A 17,332-nucleotide genomic window follows, 5' to 3' on the forward strand; every position below is an offset into this window, starting at 1 on the left:
TCTATATTAAATGCAGTTTTGTGGAAATTGACTGATATAAGCTAGCTGCTGTTTGTTCTCTATGTGGTGGCTTTGCATATGTGTATCATGTAAAATACCGGAGAATATTCTTTGCAGAACGCAGTAAGCCATATTCGATTAAATAACTTGAACACCATATATCTGTCTGTGTTAAGAGTTTAAGCGGTAGCTCGTGTTCAAACAGATACATCATTCAAGTATCCTTTATACACAAAAGTTGCACACCTAGAACATCAACACATCACAAGGCATTTTGATCTTTTAAGGCACTTTGATCTCTCTTTCTTGCTGTATAATGATGCTTTCCCTGGTTGATGTTTACATTTCTCCATTGTGAGCAGATGGCATAACTCAAGTCATTTATCTACGGGGATCAGTTCAGTGCTTTCTTGTACTCCGGGGATCTATTCTAGCAGAGGCACCGATTTCTGCCAAACTCTATTTCTCAGACTGATGATAGTAGTTGTTTTTATGCTCCTGGTGTCAATGAACTACAGCAACAGTTTTATATTTATTTAACGCCTTTCACATCGGGAGGACATCTTGAAACACTGACTGGGAGACCAAGTCTTTTTTTGGTCAGCCGGATGTCTGACACATGCGGAAACCCATCACCATGTTTAAGAGTATCCAAACCAAACTGAAAATTCCACGCATCCCACCTACACACGGAAATTTCATTGATCAACCTCGCATTTGATATCGTACCTTATCACATCTTGGAGATGTCTCAAAGCGCTTCACAGGATGTACTGTAAAGTAAATTGACTGTATATTTTGTGGGCAAAGCACGGCAGCCAATTGCACGTAGCAATGTCCCACAACCAGATATAAATTGTTGGAATGGGATGCACACTCTCTCCCTGGATCGTTCCTAATTCTGTAAAGTATTTGGCGCAGGTTGGCAAGAAGCAAGACTTGGGGTACTGCTGGAGTCTATCCAGCTAAAACCGCGAAACTTGCCATTGATATTACTTTCTTATCAAGCTTTCCTGCTGCTTATTCAGCTGGGACCACCCAAACAGTTAGGACTTTAGCTTGCAGGGTTAACAGGAGATAAGTGGGAGATTCCCGGCCCCCAGTGACTGGTCTGCCCTTCCAAGCCCTGCTGATGAGCCAGGCTGTCTGTTGGCATCAACAGTGCCTGGAATACTGCAGACCCGCCTGGCTCAGGAAGATGATTATCGAGACCGCAGCAGACCCAGGCTTGATTCTGAAATTCTGTTGCCAAACATGCCACGTTGGAGCCAGTTCAGTTCCAAGGAGACCTTGCTTACCTCCCCCCGTCCCCCACTCTCCCCAAGAAGGATAGTTTTGTGTTTCTGCATGAAATCTCTGAAGATTAGTTTTTTTCTGCTGAAATACCTGATAATATCTCTAATGGCTGCAAAGATGGTTGATGTGACTTGGTAATAACTCCTGTCACCGGGCAGTTTCAAGTACAGCACGTTGTAAATGGGGTCTCATAATGTTCTCTTCTCTCATGAAACTTGTGTCATTGCATGTGGGGATTTTACAGCATCATTCACTGTAAAGTGAGCAAAGTCTGTAAGAGGCAGGGATGCCCAACAAATGCATCATCTGGAAGAACCATATTCTTTATTGTTTTATTCCTTTTCCCCAAATCTGTCTCCCCTCCCCAGGCTGATTTTCTTCTCTCTAGCTTGGAAACATTAAACTAACACTAAGCAAGCCTTGGTGTCCGCTCGACATGAACATAAATGTAAATTTGTTGTCGTTTCTGCAGTAAATTTTATAAACAAAGCAGTGGGGAAAGCACATATTGTTTGCTTTATCAACGTGGATTGGTGCTGCTGCCTCCATGGCATTCTCTAGCTTTTCCTTCCTTACTGAGCAATAATGAAAATATTTTTCTAGGAAACCTTGATTTAATGGTACAGTTAAGAACATAAGAATTAGAATCAGGAGTAGGCCATTCGGCCCCTCGAGCCTGTCCCGCCATTTGATAAGATCATGGCTGATCTTCAGACCTAACTTAATTACCTGCCATATCCCCTAAACCCTCTATTTTTTAAAAAATCTATCAGTCTCAGCCTTGAAGATGTTCAAGGACTGAGCATCTACAGTCTTCTGGGGTAGTGAATTCCATAAATTCACTACCCTCTGAGTGAAGAAATGTTTCCTCAACTCTGTTCTAAAAGGCTGACCCTTAATTTTAAGACTGTGACCCCTGGTTATAGATTCTCCTACCAGGGGAAACAGACCCTCAGTGTCTACTTTATCCAGCCCTTTAAGAATCTTATATGTTTCAATAAGATCCCCCCTAATTCTTCTGTACTCTAGAGAATACAGCCCTAGTTTATTCAGCCTATCCTCATAGGTCAGTCCCCTCATCCCAGGAACTAACCGAGTGAATCTACGCTGCACCCCCTCTCGGGCAAGTATGTCCTTTATAAATAAGGAGACCAAAACTGCACACAATACTCCAGGTGCAGTCTCACCAAGGCCCTATACAGTTGCAGCAAGACTTCCCTACTCTTGTACTCTAAACCTTTTGCAATGAACGCTAACATGCCCTTCGTCTTCTTAGTTGCTTGCTGCACCTGCAAACTAACTTTTTGAGACTGGTGTACAAGGACACCCAATTCCCTCTTAACACTATCTAATCTCTCCCCCTCTAGAAAATAATCTGTTATTCTATTTTTTCTACCGAGGTGAATAACTTCACACTTCCCCACATTAAATTCCATCTGCCACCTACTCGCCCACTCCCCTAGCCTATCTATATCTTGTTGCAATCTTGTTTCATCATCCTCAGAGCTTAATCTCCCACCTAGTTTAGTGTCATCCGCGAATTTAGATATGTTACATTCAATGTCCTCGTCTAGATCATTGATGTAAATTGTAAATAGCTGAGGCCCAAGCACTGATCCTTGTGGCACTCCACTAGTCACATTCTGCCAATTCGAGAATGACCCGTTTATCCCTACTCTCTGTTTTCTACCCGTTAGCCACTCTTCAATCCATGCTAATATGTTCCCATTAATCCCGTGGGCCTTAACCTTGTGTAATAGCCTTTTGTGTGGCACTTTGTCAAATGCCTTTTTAAAATCTAAATATACTACATCTACTGGTTCCCCCCTATCTAACCTACTAGATACATCTTCAAAAAAACTCTAAAAGATTTGTTAAGCATGACTTCCCTTTTGTAAAGCCATGTTGACTCTGCCTAATCTTGTTATGGTCTTCCAGGAATCCCATAATGACATCTTTAATTAAGGACTCAAGAATTTTCTCTACCACTGATGTCAAACTAACTGGTCTATAGTTCCCCATCTTTTCTCTCCCACCCTTCTTAAATAGTGGTGTTACGTTTGCAATCTTCCAATCAGTGGGAACCGTTCCGGAATCCAGAGAATTTTGGAAGATCAAAGACAAGCCATCCACTATCGCAGTAGCCACCTCTTTTAAAGCCCTAGGATGTAGGCCATCAGGTCCAGGATTTATCAGTTTTAAGACCTGACAATTTACCTAAAACCATTTCTTTACTAATATTAATTCCCCCAAGTCGCTCGCTAACATTGTCTTCTTGGTACCCCTCTATTTCATGCAGACACGACAAGTAGTTTTGTAAATGCTAGAATCAGGTCTAACTAGACTTTCAGTATGTATAGTGAACTCCTGATATTCAGATTCTGCCTTATATCATCACATGATACATGCTGTCAATGTCTCAGCCACTTCTCATGCAAAATCTGAATAAGCATCCGCTCCCCATTTATCTCGTCACTCGCTTATAATGTATAAAGTTATATTCTGCACATACCTATAAGTAAAAATATTGTATATATCATCTGAACAAATTTAAATGCATTGCTCAGCCAGCTGAACTGGGGCGAACTCTCGCGATGAGCGGTCTGGTACCACGGTAAAAGGTCGCCCTTGCCTTTGGGCATGTGCCATGTTTTGTCATGTTGAAAATACAATGCAATATAATTTGTTATATCAAATTATTAAATTGTTTAATACAAATATGCAGTCAATTCACTTGACGGTATATTCTGTGAAGTGCTTTGAGATGTCTAGAAGACATGAAAAGTGGTATATCAGATGCAAGCATTATTATTGCATAAAGATGTTTAGTTTTCATCCAGCCTGGGAGTACAGTATCTTTGTTCTTTAATACACTACAGTACATCTCCTGAGAAGTGCACAGTTTCCAATACAGTAACAGAAGTAAGCTCCAGGAAACAGAAAACAAGCACATTGATAGACACATATGCCTATTCAGAAATTTTTAGTTATACTGTATTTAAAACAAGTTTCAACTAATCGTGGGGGCCCGGGCTGCACTGTCACGCTGACGGCTGCTTGCTCTGAGCAAGTGCATTGTGTGTTGCTGTAGGTCCTCACAGCCACAGCACCTCATAGTGGCCCCGGAAAACTTGTGCCGACATAGTCACCGTGGATATAAATTCACTGAGCTCTCTTCCCTCAGAGTGACGGTATATCAGGCATTTATTAAACGTGTTAAGAAGGTAGCCGCTGTGTAACAATTCAGTTAAATATCTGTTCCATTTAAATTAAAGAGGTCAAATAAGATGATTACCATCCTTTGGAAAATGCAGCAGTTGCCACTTTTAACAGTTCTAAGGGGAATTGTAATAGCGATTTTGCTTGTCTCACTTTCACTGGGGTACACTTTCTGGAAATTAGACGTTTTGTACACTGCTGTGAACACTCTTTGTAAACATTAATTGTAACCACTAATGATCAAGACCCAGGCTTCAGTATGTTAAGTAACATAATGTAACTAATAGTTTAGTAACTATTACTAAATGTAACACTAACTAGTATTATATTATTACTCCTACTATAAAATCAGCATCTGGCAAATGAATTCTGATTTCCGCCAGATAACAAAGATGCTTAGGATTCTAATTGTGTACAATCCAACTTAAATCAAGAGCTATGGGGGATGTTCTTTTTCCGCCTGAGTGCAAAAGGTTTGATGGTGGATTTTAATACAATAAAGTGTGTAGAATATTAATCGGGCAGTCTTAGTTGTACCAGCCTGTGTAGGTTTGCAGAATCTGTTGATGAATTATAACTCATTTACACTACAAAGATATATGGCAGAATAGGGGGTAGGGGTAGAAAAACATTTATAATTTCTACATTTTTAGTACAATCACATCGCATTTCACATTCAAATTTGATTAAGGGTAGGTATAAATATAGTAACTATTATTTACGGTATATTGCACAAAAACAAGTTTAAATACTCGAGGAATGCAGATATATTTGCTATCTTTTCATCTTTTCAGTTTCTCATGTTTGAAAAAATGAAATTGTCACTGGTACTCAAAGCACATCCTTAGGAAGGAACTGATGACCTCAAGCTTATAGTTTATGATAATTTGTCAATTAAGGTTATGCCTAGTTTTTGCTTTTGTTTAAAAAATAAACTTCTTGATAGCCACTTTTGTGCAGAAAAAGGATTTCTCAATCGTTATATGCCCGGCAGGGTGAAACCTGGGGCAAGTTTCCTTACTCCACACGCCTGATAGGAATCCCCTCAAGAAAAATAATAATAATAATTTGGTTACTCAACCCACGACTGTTTGTGGGACACTGCTGTGCGCAATTGGCTGCTGCGTTTCGCCCACAAAATATACAGTCAATTCATTTTACAGCATATTCTGTGAAGCGCTTTGAGATGTGTAGAAGACGTGAAAAGCGCTACATCAAATGCAAGGATTATTATAAGGTATAATTTTATGTAAACCTAGCTGTACCTGTTGCAGCTTCGCTTGCAACCAAAGGATCCAATATGGAATGTAGATTGACACGCAGACAGACATTTCATCTTTATCTATATTCATCTGGTGGGACTACTTTTGGGAGGACTCAGCACTTTAAAAATGTAATTTTGTTGTTGTTGCCGGGGCTTAGCTTCATCTGTGTTCTTTATTTTGTTCCCGCCGCCGCTTGGCTATATGCGTGCTCTGTGACACAGGATGCCACAGCGCCATTTTGACTCACACAGGGAGCAGCGGCAGGACAGCGCGGGGAGGAGCCTGGACCTACCTTTTCAGGTAGTTTTAAGCTTGAGGCGGCAGGGAGTTCAGCCACACGGGGAGCGGCGGCAGGACAGCGGGGGGAGGAGCCTTGAATCCAAAATCAAGGGAATCCGCTCCGCGGTCACTCCCCCTCCAACTTCCATCCACCTCCCACCCCTTCCCTCCCACACTCCGACTCCTACCCATCCTCCCCTACACACTTTCGTACCCGTTTCCCCACCCTCTGTCACCAAACTCATCCTGTCCCTGAAACCCACCACCTGCTCCCTTGACCCCATCCCCACTCCTTATCTCCCAGCTCCACCTCCTTGCCCCACTTCTCACAGAATCATCAACCTGTCCCTCTCCTCTGGCTCTGTTCCCATTCCCCTAAAAACTGCCATCATCACTCCCACTTAGAAAAAACCTTCCCTTGATGCGTTGCAGCTATCAAGCTACCGGCCCATCTCCAACCTCCCCTTCCTGTCCAAGGTCCTTGAAAGAGTTGTCGCCTCCCAGCTGCACTCTTTCCTCTCCACCCATTCATTATTCAAACCCTTTCAGTCGGGTTTCCGTGCTGCCCATAGCACAGAAACCGCCCTGGTCAAGGTCACCAATGACATCCTGACCATCTGCGACCAGGGCTCCCTCTGCCTCCTTGTCCTCCTCGACCTATCAGCCGCATTCGATACGGTCGACCACGCTATCATCCTCCACCGCTTGTCCTCCCACCTCAACCTTCAAGACCCTGTCCTTGAGTGGTTTAGGTCGTACCTCTCCCACCGTCTTCATTTTGTTTCCACAAATGGTTTTTCCTCCAGCCCCCGCACTGTCTCGTGCGGTGTCCCTCAGGGCTCTGTCCTCGATCCCCTCCTCTTCACCCTCTATATGCTCCCCGTGGTGACATCATCCACAGACATGGGGTTAACTTCCACATGTATGCGGATGACACCCAACTCTACCTTTCCTCCTCTACCCTCCACGACCACCGATGTCCTGACAGCCTGTATGGATATGAAAGAATGAATAAACAGTGAGCGTAAAGAATATGGGATTCAAACGCTGTGAAAAAGCCAGAGTAAATGTTGTCGGATTTAGATTAATGGGTTGTAAATTAAAACATAGGTTTAACCTGTAAGACCATTTTGTCTTAAAATGTTTAGATTGTGGACAGTTCTTCAATTCAGAATTCCTTTGGTTTCTCGGCAAATGGTTTCTCCTCACGTTCTGCGGAGTATCCCAGGGCTCCATCCTTGGCCCTCTTCTTTTCCTTATCTATATGGTACCTCTGGGTGATATCATTCGCAGACACAGGGTAAACTTCCACATGTATCCTGATGACTAACAAATTAACTTTGTCTCCTCCAGTACCAACTCCAGGTCCGCTGATATTCTATCAGCTTGTCTGGCAGACATCAGGACCTGGATAAGTGCAAACTTCCTGCTGCTGAATGTGGACAAGACAGAAGCCATACTCCTTGGCTTCTGTCAGCGTCTTCACTCCTGTGGATCTGAACTCCTCAACCTCCCTGGGCTCTCCCTCACACTCACCGAACCAGTGCGCAATCTAGGCGTCTGGTTCGACTGCCAGCTGTCCTTTCTCCCCCACATACAATCCCTGACCAGGACTGCCTTCTTGCACCTCTGCCACATTGCCCATCTCCGATCATACCTTACCCCAAATGGAGCCCAAACCCTCCTGCATGCGTTTGTCACCTTCCACCTGGATTACTCAAATTCACTCCTCACCGGTCTATCCAGTTGCACTATTCAAAAGATCCAGGTCTTACACAGACCAAACTTCCCTCCCTCGCCACCCTTAAGACCCATCTCAAGACCCTCCTCTTCAACCGTGCTTTCGATTTCCCTCCTTCTTCCCCCACCCCTCCGCCACCCCAACCCTCAGTTCAGGACCGTAATGCTGTCTGTCCAGCGCCTTGGGATTCCTCCCGATGTGAAAGGAGCTATACAAATGTAATTTTGTTGTTTTGTTTTACCAACTGTGGAAAAAACAGCTTAATAGTGAATTCAGGCTGAATTTATGAATTTTCCATGATTCTCAGCAATTGCGAAATTTCATACAGTTACGGAAGACAGGGCTTGATGCTAGGCTTTGGTGCAGTGTGATGATGCACCTGGACTGTAAAATAAAAACAGAAGTCGCTGGGAACACTCAGCAGGTCAACAGGGTCCATGGCTCTATTGATACTGCCTGACTGGCTGAGGGGTCCCAGCGATTTCTGTTTTTATTTCAGATTTCCAGAACCTGCAGTATTTTTCCTTCTGTAAAATGTCAGCCTGGCCCTGACTCAGAAGATTGCTGGTTCAAGCCACACAGTGAGACTTTGAACTCACAGTTTAGGCTGACACTTCAGTGAAATGCTGGGGGAGCACCCAATGTCAGAGATGCCATTATTGAGTTAAACCAAGAACGTTAAAAACTGAGGTCCTATCTTCCTCTTCAGGGATGAACATTAAAGATCTCACAGCATTATTTGAAAAAGAAGTCAATTTCTTCTGGGGTCCTGGCTAAAATTCCTCCACATAATGTGTGTCGTACAAGGTTTTTGAGTCATTACTGTGTGGAAATTGGCTGCTATATTCTCGTATACATAGTCACTACTCTTTACAACAAATTTTATGCAGTGCTTTGAGACATTCTGATGATATGATAAGGAGCTATATCAAATGCAGGGATTATTATAAAGTATTTGGAGGATGCAGATAAGCAGATGTTGTCCTTTCAGATTTGACGAAGTCCATCACCTCTTTGCATTTGAGGATTGAGGGTGCTTGTGGTGGGTTCACAATGAACAGTAACAATGGGATTGAGCATTGCTCTGGAGTAGAGAGGTGCGTGCTTGCACCTGTTGGAGGCTCTTATGCAGGTATTTCATGAGCTGTCTCCACTACATGCATGAATAGGAAGCAATTGTTTCAGGCCAGTGATTTTGGCTGTGAACTGGCAACTCATAATAGCTGGTGGTTTTCATTCTGGTTTCAAGCCCTAGTAACCTTTTAAGCATGTGTTAAAGGGACAACTGTGGTCTTTGCTTAGGTTACATGATTGAAGCACAAGATAATAATACGTAATTTGTATTTGATATAACACCTTTCACATCGGGAGGACATAACAAATCGTTTCACACGATTTGCTGTAAAGTGCAGATCTGCCATCGATTACAAGGTCCAAAAGCAAATAACTATATTTGTAGGCAAATGCAAATTTGATTTCTTATTTTGTTTGTCAGTCCACCTCTTGCCCATCTGTATTTGCATAGCAACCAGTCTTCTAATTTATGACGTGGATCATGTTTGAATGAGTCATTGCCTTGACCAAGCCATTGGGATGCTAGCTACCCAGCCTTGTGACTGATGGCAGCTCTGTAGTGACTTTTGGATGCTTGATGGTCTGTTATTAATTTTTAGTAAGCTAGCTGCAACAATTTCGCCAGGTAGTTTTTCACATTGGTTTTGAAACCGTTGCAGTTTCGGGTGCATTTGTTAGCACAATTCGTTTTTTACAGGTCTCTTAAAAGAAAATCTGATTTGCAGATTCAGTGTAAAATAATGATTATAAAACTATGTAAGATCGTAATACTCCATTCACCCCTGAACATTCAATGCAGACATTTTATGTCAGAATATCCTTTAAAGGCACAGATTAAAAATAGCAAAGTCAAAAAGTAACTGGCATGCGAGATGTTGTTTAAAACATTTAGAACGTAGCTCTCTGGCAGCACAGGTGATATTAGTACTGACTTCTTCCTAATTACATCACAGATTAAGACAGATTTGTTTTGTTCAGAGATGTTCTTTGAGATGGAGAATAGCACATATAAATATTTTTTAGTGGGAGAAAGTAACGGGCAGGGTGAACTCCAAAAACAAGCATTATTTTGTGTCTCTCATCATATTTTGCTTGTGGTCAGTTCGCAGCAATGATGATGGTGCAAAAGCGAAGAATGCTCCAACAGACCATGCTAGTTTCCCACGTTGTAACTAAATATAATAATCTTTGAGCTAATTTAAAATGTGAATAATAATCCTGCCATTTAATATAGTGCCTTTTCAAGTGGTTGAGGTATCTCAAAGCACTTCACTGGATTTTACTATCAATTGTAATGACGGTATATTTTTAGGCAAGTACACCAACCAATTTGCAGCAATGGCGCACCAAGAGCGAATTACTAATTTTATTTGGGGGATTGTTGGCCAGGACCCGGGGAGGACATCTTTTCTCTTTTCGAATAATGGTATGGCATCTTTAACTTCCATCTGAACCCGCAGATGGGTCCAAGTTGTAGGGTTTATATCAGCATTTAAAGCCAGCAAACAAATATAATGGATGTAGGAATGCTGTGCTCACATCCCAGCTTCTCATTTTAGGTTACATTAGCAGCAGCAGTAACAGTCGTCAGTGGAGCAGGTTTTCTTAAAACCTATAATACATTCACTGTGGAAGTATTAAAGAATGATAGCCAGGCATCAATATTTTCCTTAAGTTATTGTGTGGACATGAGTATATTATTGGAAACTTGAAAGTATTTACTGTATATAACAGGAGCATAAGATTTGATAAAGCTTTGTGTGTTGATTGATTTTCTTTTGGTGGTTATTTTTCAGTCAATCAGACAAGGAATCTGGTTCGAGTTCAGGGAGCAGCAGTGATGGCAGCAGCAGCCGTTCCGATAGCAATGACTCCAGTGACTCTGACAGTGGCTCAGACTCAGGCAGCCAATCCGATTCTGATACATCAGGTTCAAGAAGTAATGCATCATCATCCAGAGGGAAGAGACCAGCTGAGAGCAAAGTCCCCAAAACCGATGGAGCAGAGGTGAACGATGACTTGCATTTATATACGTGCTTTTCACATGAAAATAATCTTGTCAAACACTTTACAAATACACAGTACAGTACAATTCACATTTATACAGCACCTTTCATGCCAGGAGGATGTCTCAAAGCACTTGATATTGTTGGCTGTGCACCTGAGCTGGGGTGGGAGCTGAAGAAGGTGGCAAGGGAAAAGATGAACAAAAGCACTGTCAATGGTTATGGTAAATGTGCAGCTAATCTGCCACAGTGACATCCCGTAATGAGTGGCCAAGTTTCCTTATTCTTCCTCCCTAAATATATAATCTCACAGTTTTCTGCATTACATTTTATCTGCATCTCTCTACCCAATAGTCTTGTCTCTTTCCTCTGAAGTTGCTTACGAGATGATCTGCATATGGAACCGAATACCAGAACACACGGTCGTACAATAAACTATAAAATGTTTCTAGAGGGAACTAGATACATTCCTGTTAACTAAAAGGATTTAGAGAGAAATCCAAAAAAGGAATCTTGCAAAAATTTAGATGTGTGCAGTAGATGATCTACCACTGCCTGAAATTGTAGTCTCATTGCACCAGTGACACTTTGAAGGGTTAAGATATGTTATTATGTGACCATTTGTAAGTTTGAATTTGTGACCCACTTCATTTTATTCTGTCGCAGTTTTGGAAATCTCATCCAAGTATTTTAGCTGTTCAGAGATCTGCCATGATCAGGAAACAGCAGCAACAGCTACAGCAGCAGCAATTGTCATCAAACAATGGCTCAGAGGAGGTAGGAAGTTTATTTAAAATCAGAAGCCTAAAGGCTGTTCAGATACTAATTCACTGGAGCAAGGAATTAATGAACTTTGAAAGTGTAAACAATATAATACCTGTGTTTATAGCCAATCCCACAAGGGAGAGGAAAGAGTTTACGTTACATCTACTTTCCGGAAGAATCATTTTGTTTAAATTGGGAGTACATTTAAGTTGTTGATTTCTGAAGTCAAATTGATAAGTGAGTTTTCCTAAAAAGGAAATTTTGAACCGAAATTCCTCTTATAGTCGTGCTTTCATTCCAACCTTTTGCATTTGTATTTGATATTGGTGTATCAGAATACGTTGCAGAGGTCTTTTGTGCCTTCTAAGAAGCCTAATTTTGCTTGATGATCATTTTTAAATGCATATTTGGACTTCCTATTAAATTTCAAAATGATTAATGCTGGAAGCCTCTCCTTATCCAGTTTGTTTGACAAAAAGGAGATAATCCTTAAAATGCTATTAAGTATTTACATCCAGTTATAGTGAGGCCTTAGGTGTCTGAATTGTAATACTTCTTAATCTTTATTTCTGTTCATTTGGAGAAAACCCATGCAAAGTTTGAGTTGCAGCTATCAGCAAATCATTGTGGAATGAGAAGAAAAATAAATTAATTTAAATCTCACAGCATTTGGGCATCTTAAAATCTATTTTCAGAATGATTAGTCTTCATAAATAAACAGCACTAAATGGGTGTATACAAATACAAGTTACAGAAGTCAAATTGATCAGTATAAGTAAATATAAATTTCTGAAGTCAAATTTGTTGTATACAAATGTAATTTTGTTGTTGTTTGTGGAGAGAAGTCAATTTTAACACATATTTGAGCTTGAGATTTGTTTTTGTTGCATCTATTAGAGTATGTAAAGGTATAAACCTAGACTTGATTTCTAACCTTTACCTGCATCATACAATTGAAATAGGTCTTGGGTTTGTGACATCTGTGAAAAACAGTAAATCTTCCCAATGAGGAGTCGTGACATGCTTGCTTTGAAGCCAGTTACATTGTAATTACTGGTTTCACAGTGTAATGTGAATATTGTTCAGATTTCATGACTGTTTACAGTCTTTCATAACAATTCATTTTAAAATGTGTTTTATGGTTGTTTCCGCAGTCTTCTAGTAGTGAAGGGTCTGATGATGAATCTTCCAGTGAAAGCACTACTAAACACAAGAAACACAGAGAGTAAGTCTGGGTCCTGTTGATGAAAGTCAGGATTTTTTGTAAAAATGCAATGAATAATTTTCCTGAAACTCAGTTTATGAATGAAGAAAATCAGCTTGTATTAAGGTAAATTGGAAGATTTCACCTGAGATCTCTTGATTCCAATAAAGGTACAACAAATGTATTAAAATACTATTATAATACAACTATTTTGCTCTTCCCAAAGTAAAACTTTGATAAGCTTACTGATGATTTTTCAGATACACAGTGCTCTCTAAGTACCTTTTTAATAGATGCTGCTGTCTATCCTAAATGGCAATTTACCAGCTGTATATATTTAATTTCTTTTATATTCACAACTTAATTTTTAACTTTTTTTAAAAATTGTTCCAATTGAGTTATCAACTTATTTAGGTAATCCTATTCTTCTGTTTTTAGAGTCCTTTCCTTAAATCTTTTAACAGTGTAATACAATACAAAATTACATTTGTAAAGCGCCTTTCATGTCGCGAGGATGCCCCAAGGCATGATACACGTGGCTTGACATTTCTTTGTCTAAAGCAGAAAAGCAATTGCTTGTCAGTACTTTACTTTGTTAAATTTGTTAAATTTGGGGTTTTTCTAATAATAGTCCGACAATGGTCTGCATTTGGAACTTTTTACTGTCATTGTCATCAGGGCTATTTTTCTACCCCAATTCTTTGCTGAATTCTCATTTCCGCCCAATAATATCTGTGCCAGTATGGTTCTAGATGGCTAATCCTCGACCTTTAATTCAGATTCTGTTTCAAAAGTTTGCATTGGATTGCTTTATTATAGTATGGATTTTTGTAAACTTTTCAAACCTCAAATAGCTTGAATGCTGGAAGATAAAATAAAACCCATACAACTATTGTAAACTGCATGGGTCCCTACTGGCATCCAAAGATTTAAGTATTTTTTGCAAATGTATTGTGGGTGGGAAGGAGCAAACATATACATATATATATATTTTAGATTAGCGGAATCAAGCAAAAATGTACTTTATCCCTATGGTTGTGAAAATGTTGTGCATTATCCATGTTCATACTATTTGCAGAAATTGACCAGTTCCCAATATATATATGTTATATATAATTATATATATATACACATATCCATCTAATTGTTTTTTGATGAATTTGTAAGTTTTTCAAATAACTGCTGCTGTTTTAATCCCTCTAGTGAAGACTGGCAAATGTCTGGTACTGGGTCTGAAGAGGAGGAAGAGGAGGAGGAAGGTCAACATAAGAGTACCTCAGGAGACAGTGAATCTGACTATCAGCCCACCAACAAAGTCAAAAGCAGGAAACCCCAGAACAGGTAAATGTTTCAGGAAACAATTTAGTTGCTCTGGACACTCTGAACAGAACCAGAGTTGTCTGACTTTAGAGAGTATACAGCAAATACTAAACTAATATCCTACAAACTAGGCAGCTCCAATTCATTTCTCGAGCTTGTCCAAAGCTCCCATCGCTGCTAAGCCCAATTGAGCTGCTTTAACATTCAAACACTGTTGTAAAACTACAAATGTTATGTTAACATTATCTGTTTTACATAGCAGCTGAGTGCAGGAGGTGACTGGTTCCAGTTACTGTAAAAATAAGGGAAAGTGCTGTAATAAAATAATATTTGTACCTATTGTGCTCATGTGAAGAAAACATGCTTTAATCATTTGAACATTATAGTTTCCTCTTTAATCACCTCATATCGCCACACATTTATTTTCATTGGCTAAAACAATGCTCCTTCCTCCTTGCTGCATAGATCCTCTTGGATAAGTTAAATAGATGTGACATATAATGAACATTTGCTTTTTAGAGAAGCAGTGGTGTTCATTTTTGATGCAAAGCTGATCTTCCACATACAATAGCAATTTTGGGGATTTTTGAAATGTGGGTATTCAGGTGATATTTCTGGATGGATGTAGGTTTCAATATGTCCATCACATTCTGTTTTTCTCCTCTTTCTACCAGAAAAGCTCACATGGAAAGGCATGATCTATGTCCTACATTTTAAATGATTTATGTTTTCAGATAACTATTTCATACTGAAATTATTTATCCTATTTTATCAATGTTTATTTGACTTATTTGCACTGTGTTTATATACAAATTAGCTAGGTGATGGGCTCAGCAACGAAATGTCAGAATTGAGCCAACCCTCTGTGGTGGTCTTGATCGCCCATTCCTGAGACAGTTTGACAGACTAGCCAGCTTGGCTCGTCGGCAGCACTTGGAGGAACAGAAAGGCTGCTAAGAGCAGGGATTCTTCCCAGTAGGCTTCTATAACCCTGTAAGTCAAATCCCTAACATGCTGGATGGTCCGAGCTGCACAAGCATTAGGAAGCTTGCCAGAGAGTTCTCTCAAAGACACGCTATGTTGTTGTAGCTCGTTAAAACTCCAGCAGTATTCCAACATGTACACTGGGATCCTGGACCTAACTTTGGACTTCCACTCTAGGTAGAAATCTCAATAGAGGTAGTGGATGGTGCACTGCATTTTTGCCTTCCTGTTCAAAAAGAGAATTTCCCTGAGTTTCCTGGCGACAGTCCCCCACACTTCATGGCTGTTTGTGGGGCAAAGCTGCCCGTAAAAATAATAATAATCCATGCGTTTGATATAGTGCCTTATCACATGGTTGCTATACTTTAAAGCGATTCCTGTGAAATGTTTGAGATGTCCTTCTGACATGAAAGGTATTGTATCAAATGTAAAAAATATTTTAATCCTCTCCAGAATTAGGTAACCAGAGTGAACAGCTTCATTCCAGATACGAGATAATTTAAAGGGAGATGGCTTGCATGTGTGGTACTGTCTGGTTTGGAAATTCGTAAGCGTGGTAGTGGGTTTAACCCATGTCTGACATCCTGCTGACCAAGCAAAAATGCTGAGAGCTCTTTTTGATAAAAACGAAATAATTTGTACTAAGAGAGTTGTAGTTTGAGGCAGACAACAAACCACAGATAACTTGCAATGATAAAGCTCTTGTGAAGTTTCTTTCATGCCCAAAGACATTGAACAAAACTCCAGGGTATTAAAGCAACCACACAGCCCACACACTTCAGCTTCAACTGTATTTCAGATGACTCATTAATGGTCTCAGTTCAGCTACATCTATTGTTGTCCTTGTTGCTGTATGTTTATCTAGTTGTTTTTAAACTATAGTACATTCCTGATAATTCGACTTTGGCGTAATATAACTACCACTTAAATCATCATGCTGTGACGATCCCAGCTGCATTTATTTTTGTATTTATACATATGCCTAACTTGCCACTCCAAGTAACTGGTCACTGAGCTCTTCCCTTGGAGTGACAAAGTATCAGGACTTTATTGTAGCTTGAAATTTGAGGTGTGTAATAGTATCCTAAACTGTGTTAACTTCAAATAGTTCAATGTTTTCCTCTTTCCGCCCCACTTTCATTCAGTGATCATTTTAGAATGACTATTGGTACTTTCTCACAGTTTGAGTGATATGTGAATTATAATAATAATAGTCCTGTCTTTTTAGATAGCACCTTATCACGTGTTCAAGGCAACTCAAATTGGTTCACAGAATGTACTGTAAAGTGAATTGACCGTACATTTTGTGGGTGAAACGCTACAGCCAATTAATTGCACACAGCAGTTTCCCACAAACAGTTTGGGATTGAGTGAACAAGTTCTTATTTTTTTTCTGAAGGGATAATTGCCCCCGGAAACGGGATCAGCAAGTCGACTAACAACCAGATTCCTACTTATTGCTAGGTAAACCGAGGCATATGGAGTAAGGAAACTTGCCCAATGTTCGCCCCGCCCGGGGATCGAATCCAGGTCCTCTCACTTGCGAGACGAATATTCTAACCACAAAGCTACAGGACTTCATAATACAGAGAAAATGTACAGTTTTTCTGAACACCGGTAACTTTGCAATTTTGTTTTGTAATTAACAAAGGGCTAAAACAAAAAGTGTGAAGAAGGGTAAGGTATTGAAGAAACAGACTGAATCATCAGATGATGACGATGGACCTGATGATAAAAGGGCTTCTCGTCGCCAGGCAACGGTAAACGTCAGCTACAAGGAAGATGAAGATGCCAAAACTGATTCTGATGACTTGGTTGAAATGTGTGGGGAAGATGTTCCTCCTCCCCTGGAGGAAGAGGAAGAATTTGAGACACTAGAAAGATTGATGGATTCTCGAAAAGGGAAGAAAGGAGGTATGCTGTATAAATAATTATTGGTGAGAATTAGCAGCGTAGATTGGCCTATTTATCTAATACATGTGGATAGCCAAAGATTGGGCTTGTCTGTCATCATCTTCACAATCCGTTTGCGTGCCCAAACTATCTCTGCTTTGTGATCTGTGCTGCAAAAGTGTATGGGTGCTGAGTGAAGACATTAGCGGGTTTGAATGTGATGTGTCCTCACCATTGAATAACATACCCGTACTCTCCCTCAATCTATCTAAATTCACATGTGAAG

The 17,332-nt window shown here is 40.2% G+C and overlaps 1 protein-coding gene across 2 annotated transcripts in view; it reads left to right on the plus strand.

The window, feature by feature from the left end:
* The window catches only part of chd1 (chromodomain helicase DNA binding protein 1), a 98,554-nt gene that overhangs the window by 31,117 nt on the left and 50,105 nt on the right, over positions 1–17,332 (plus strand). For both annotated transcript variants that reach the window (XM_007893111.2, XM_007893112.2), the window contains exons 3-7: positions 10,671–10,881; positions 11,547–11,657; positions 12,800–12,870; positions 14,053–14,190; positions 16,805–17,067. In XM_007893111.2, coding sequence (XP_007891302.1) covers positions 10,671–10,881; positions 11,547–11,657; positions 12,800–12,870; positions 14,053–14,190; positions 16,805–17,067 — 794 coding nt within the window. The remainder of the gene's footprint in view (positions 1–10,670; positions 10,882–11,546; positions 11,658–12,799; positions 12,871–14,052; positions 14,191–16,804; positions 17,068–17,332) is intronic.

Source organism: Callorhinchus milii, unplaced genomic scaffold, assembly GCF_018977255.1.
Source record: "Callorhinchus milii isolate IMCB2004 unplaced genomic scaffold, IMCB_Cmil_1.0 Scaffold1, whole genome shotgun sequence".
In the NCBI taxonomy this organism is placed as follows: Eukaryota; Metazoa; Chordata; class Chondrichthyes; order Chimaeriformes; family Callorhinchidae; genus Callorhinchus; species Callorhinchus milii.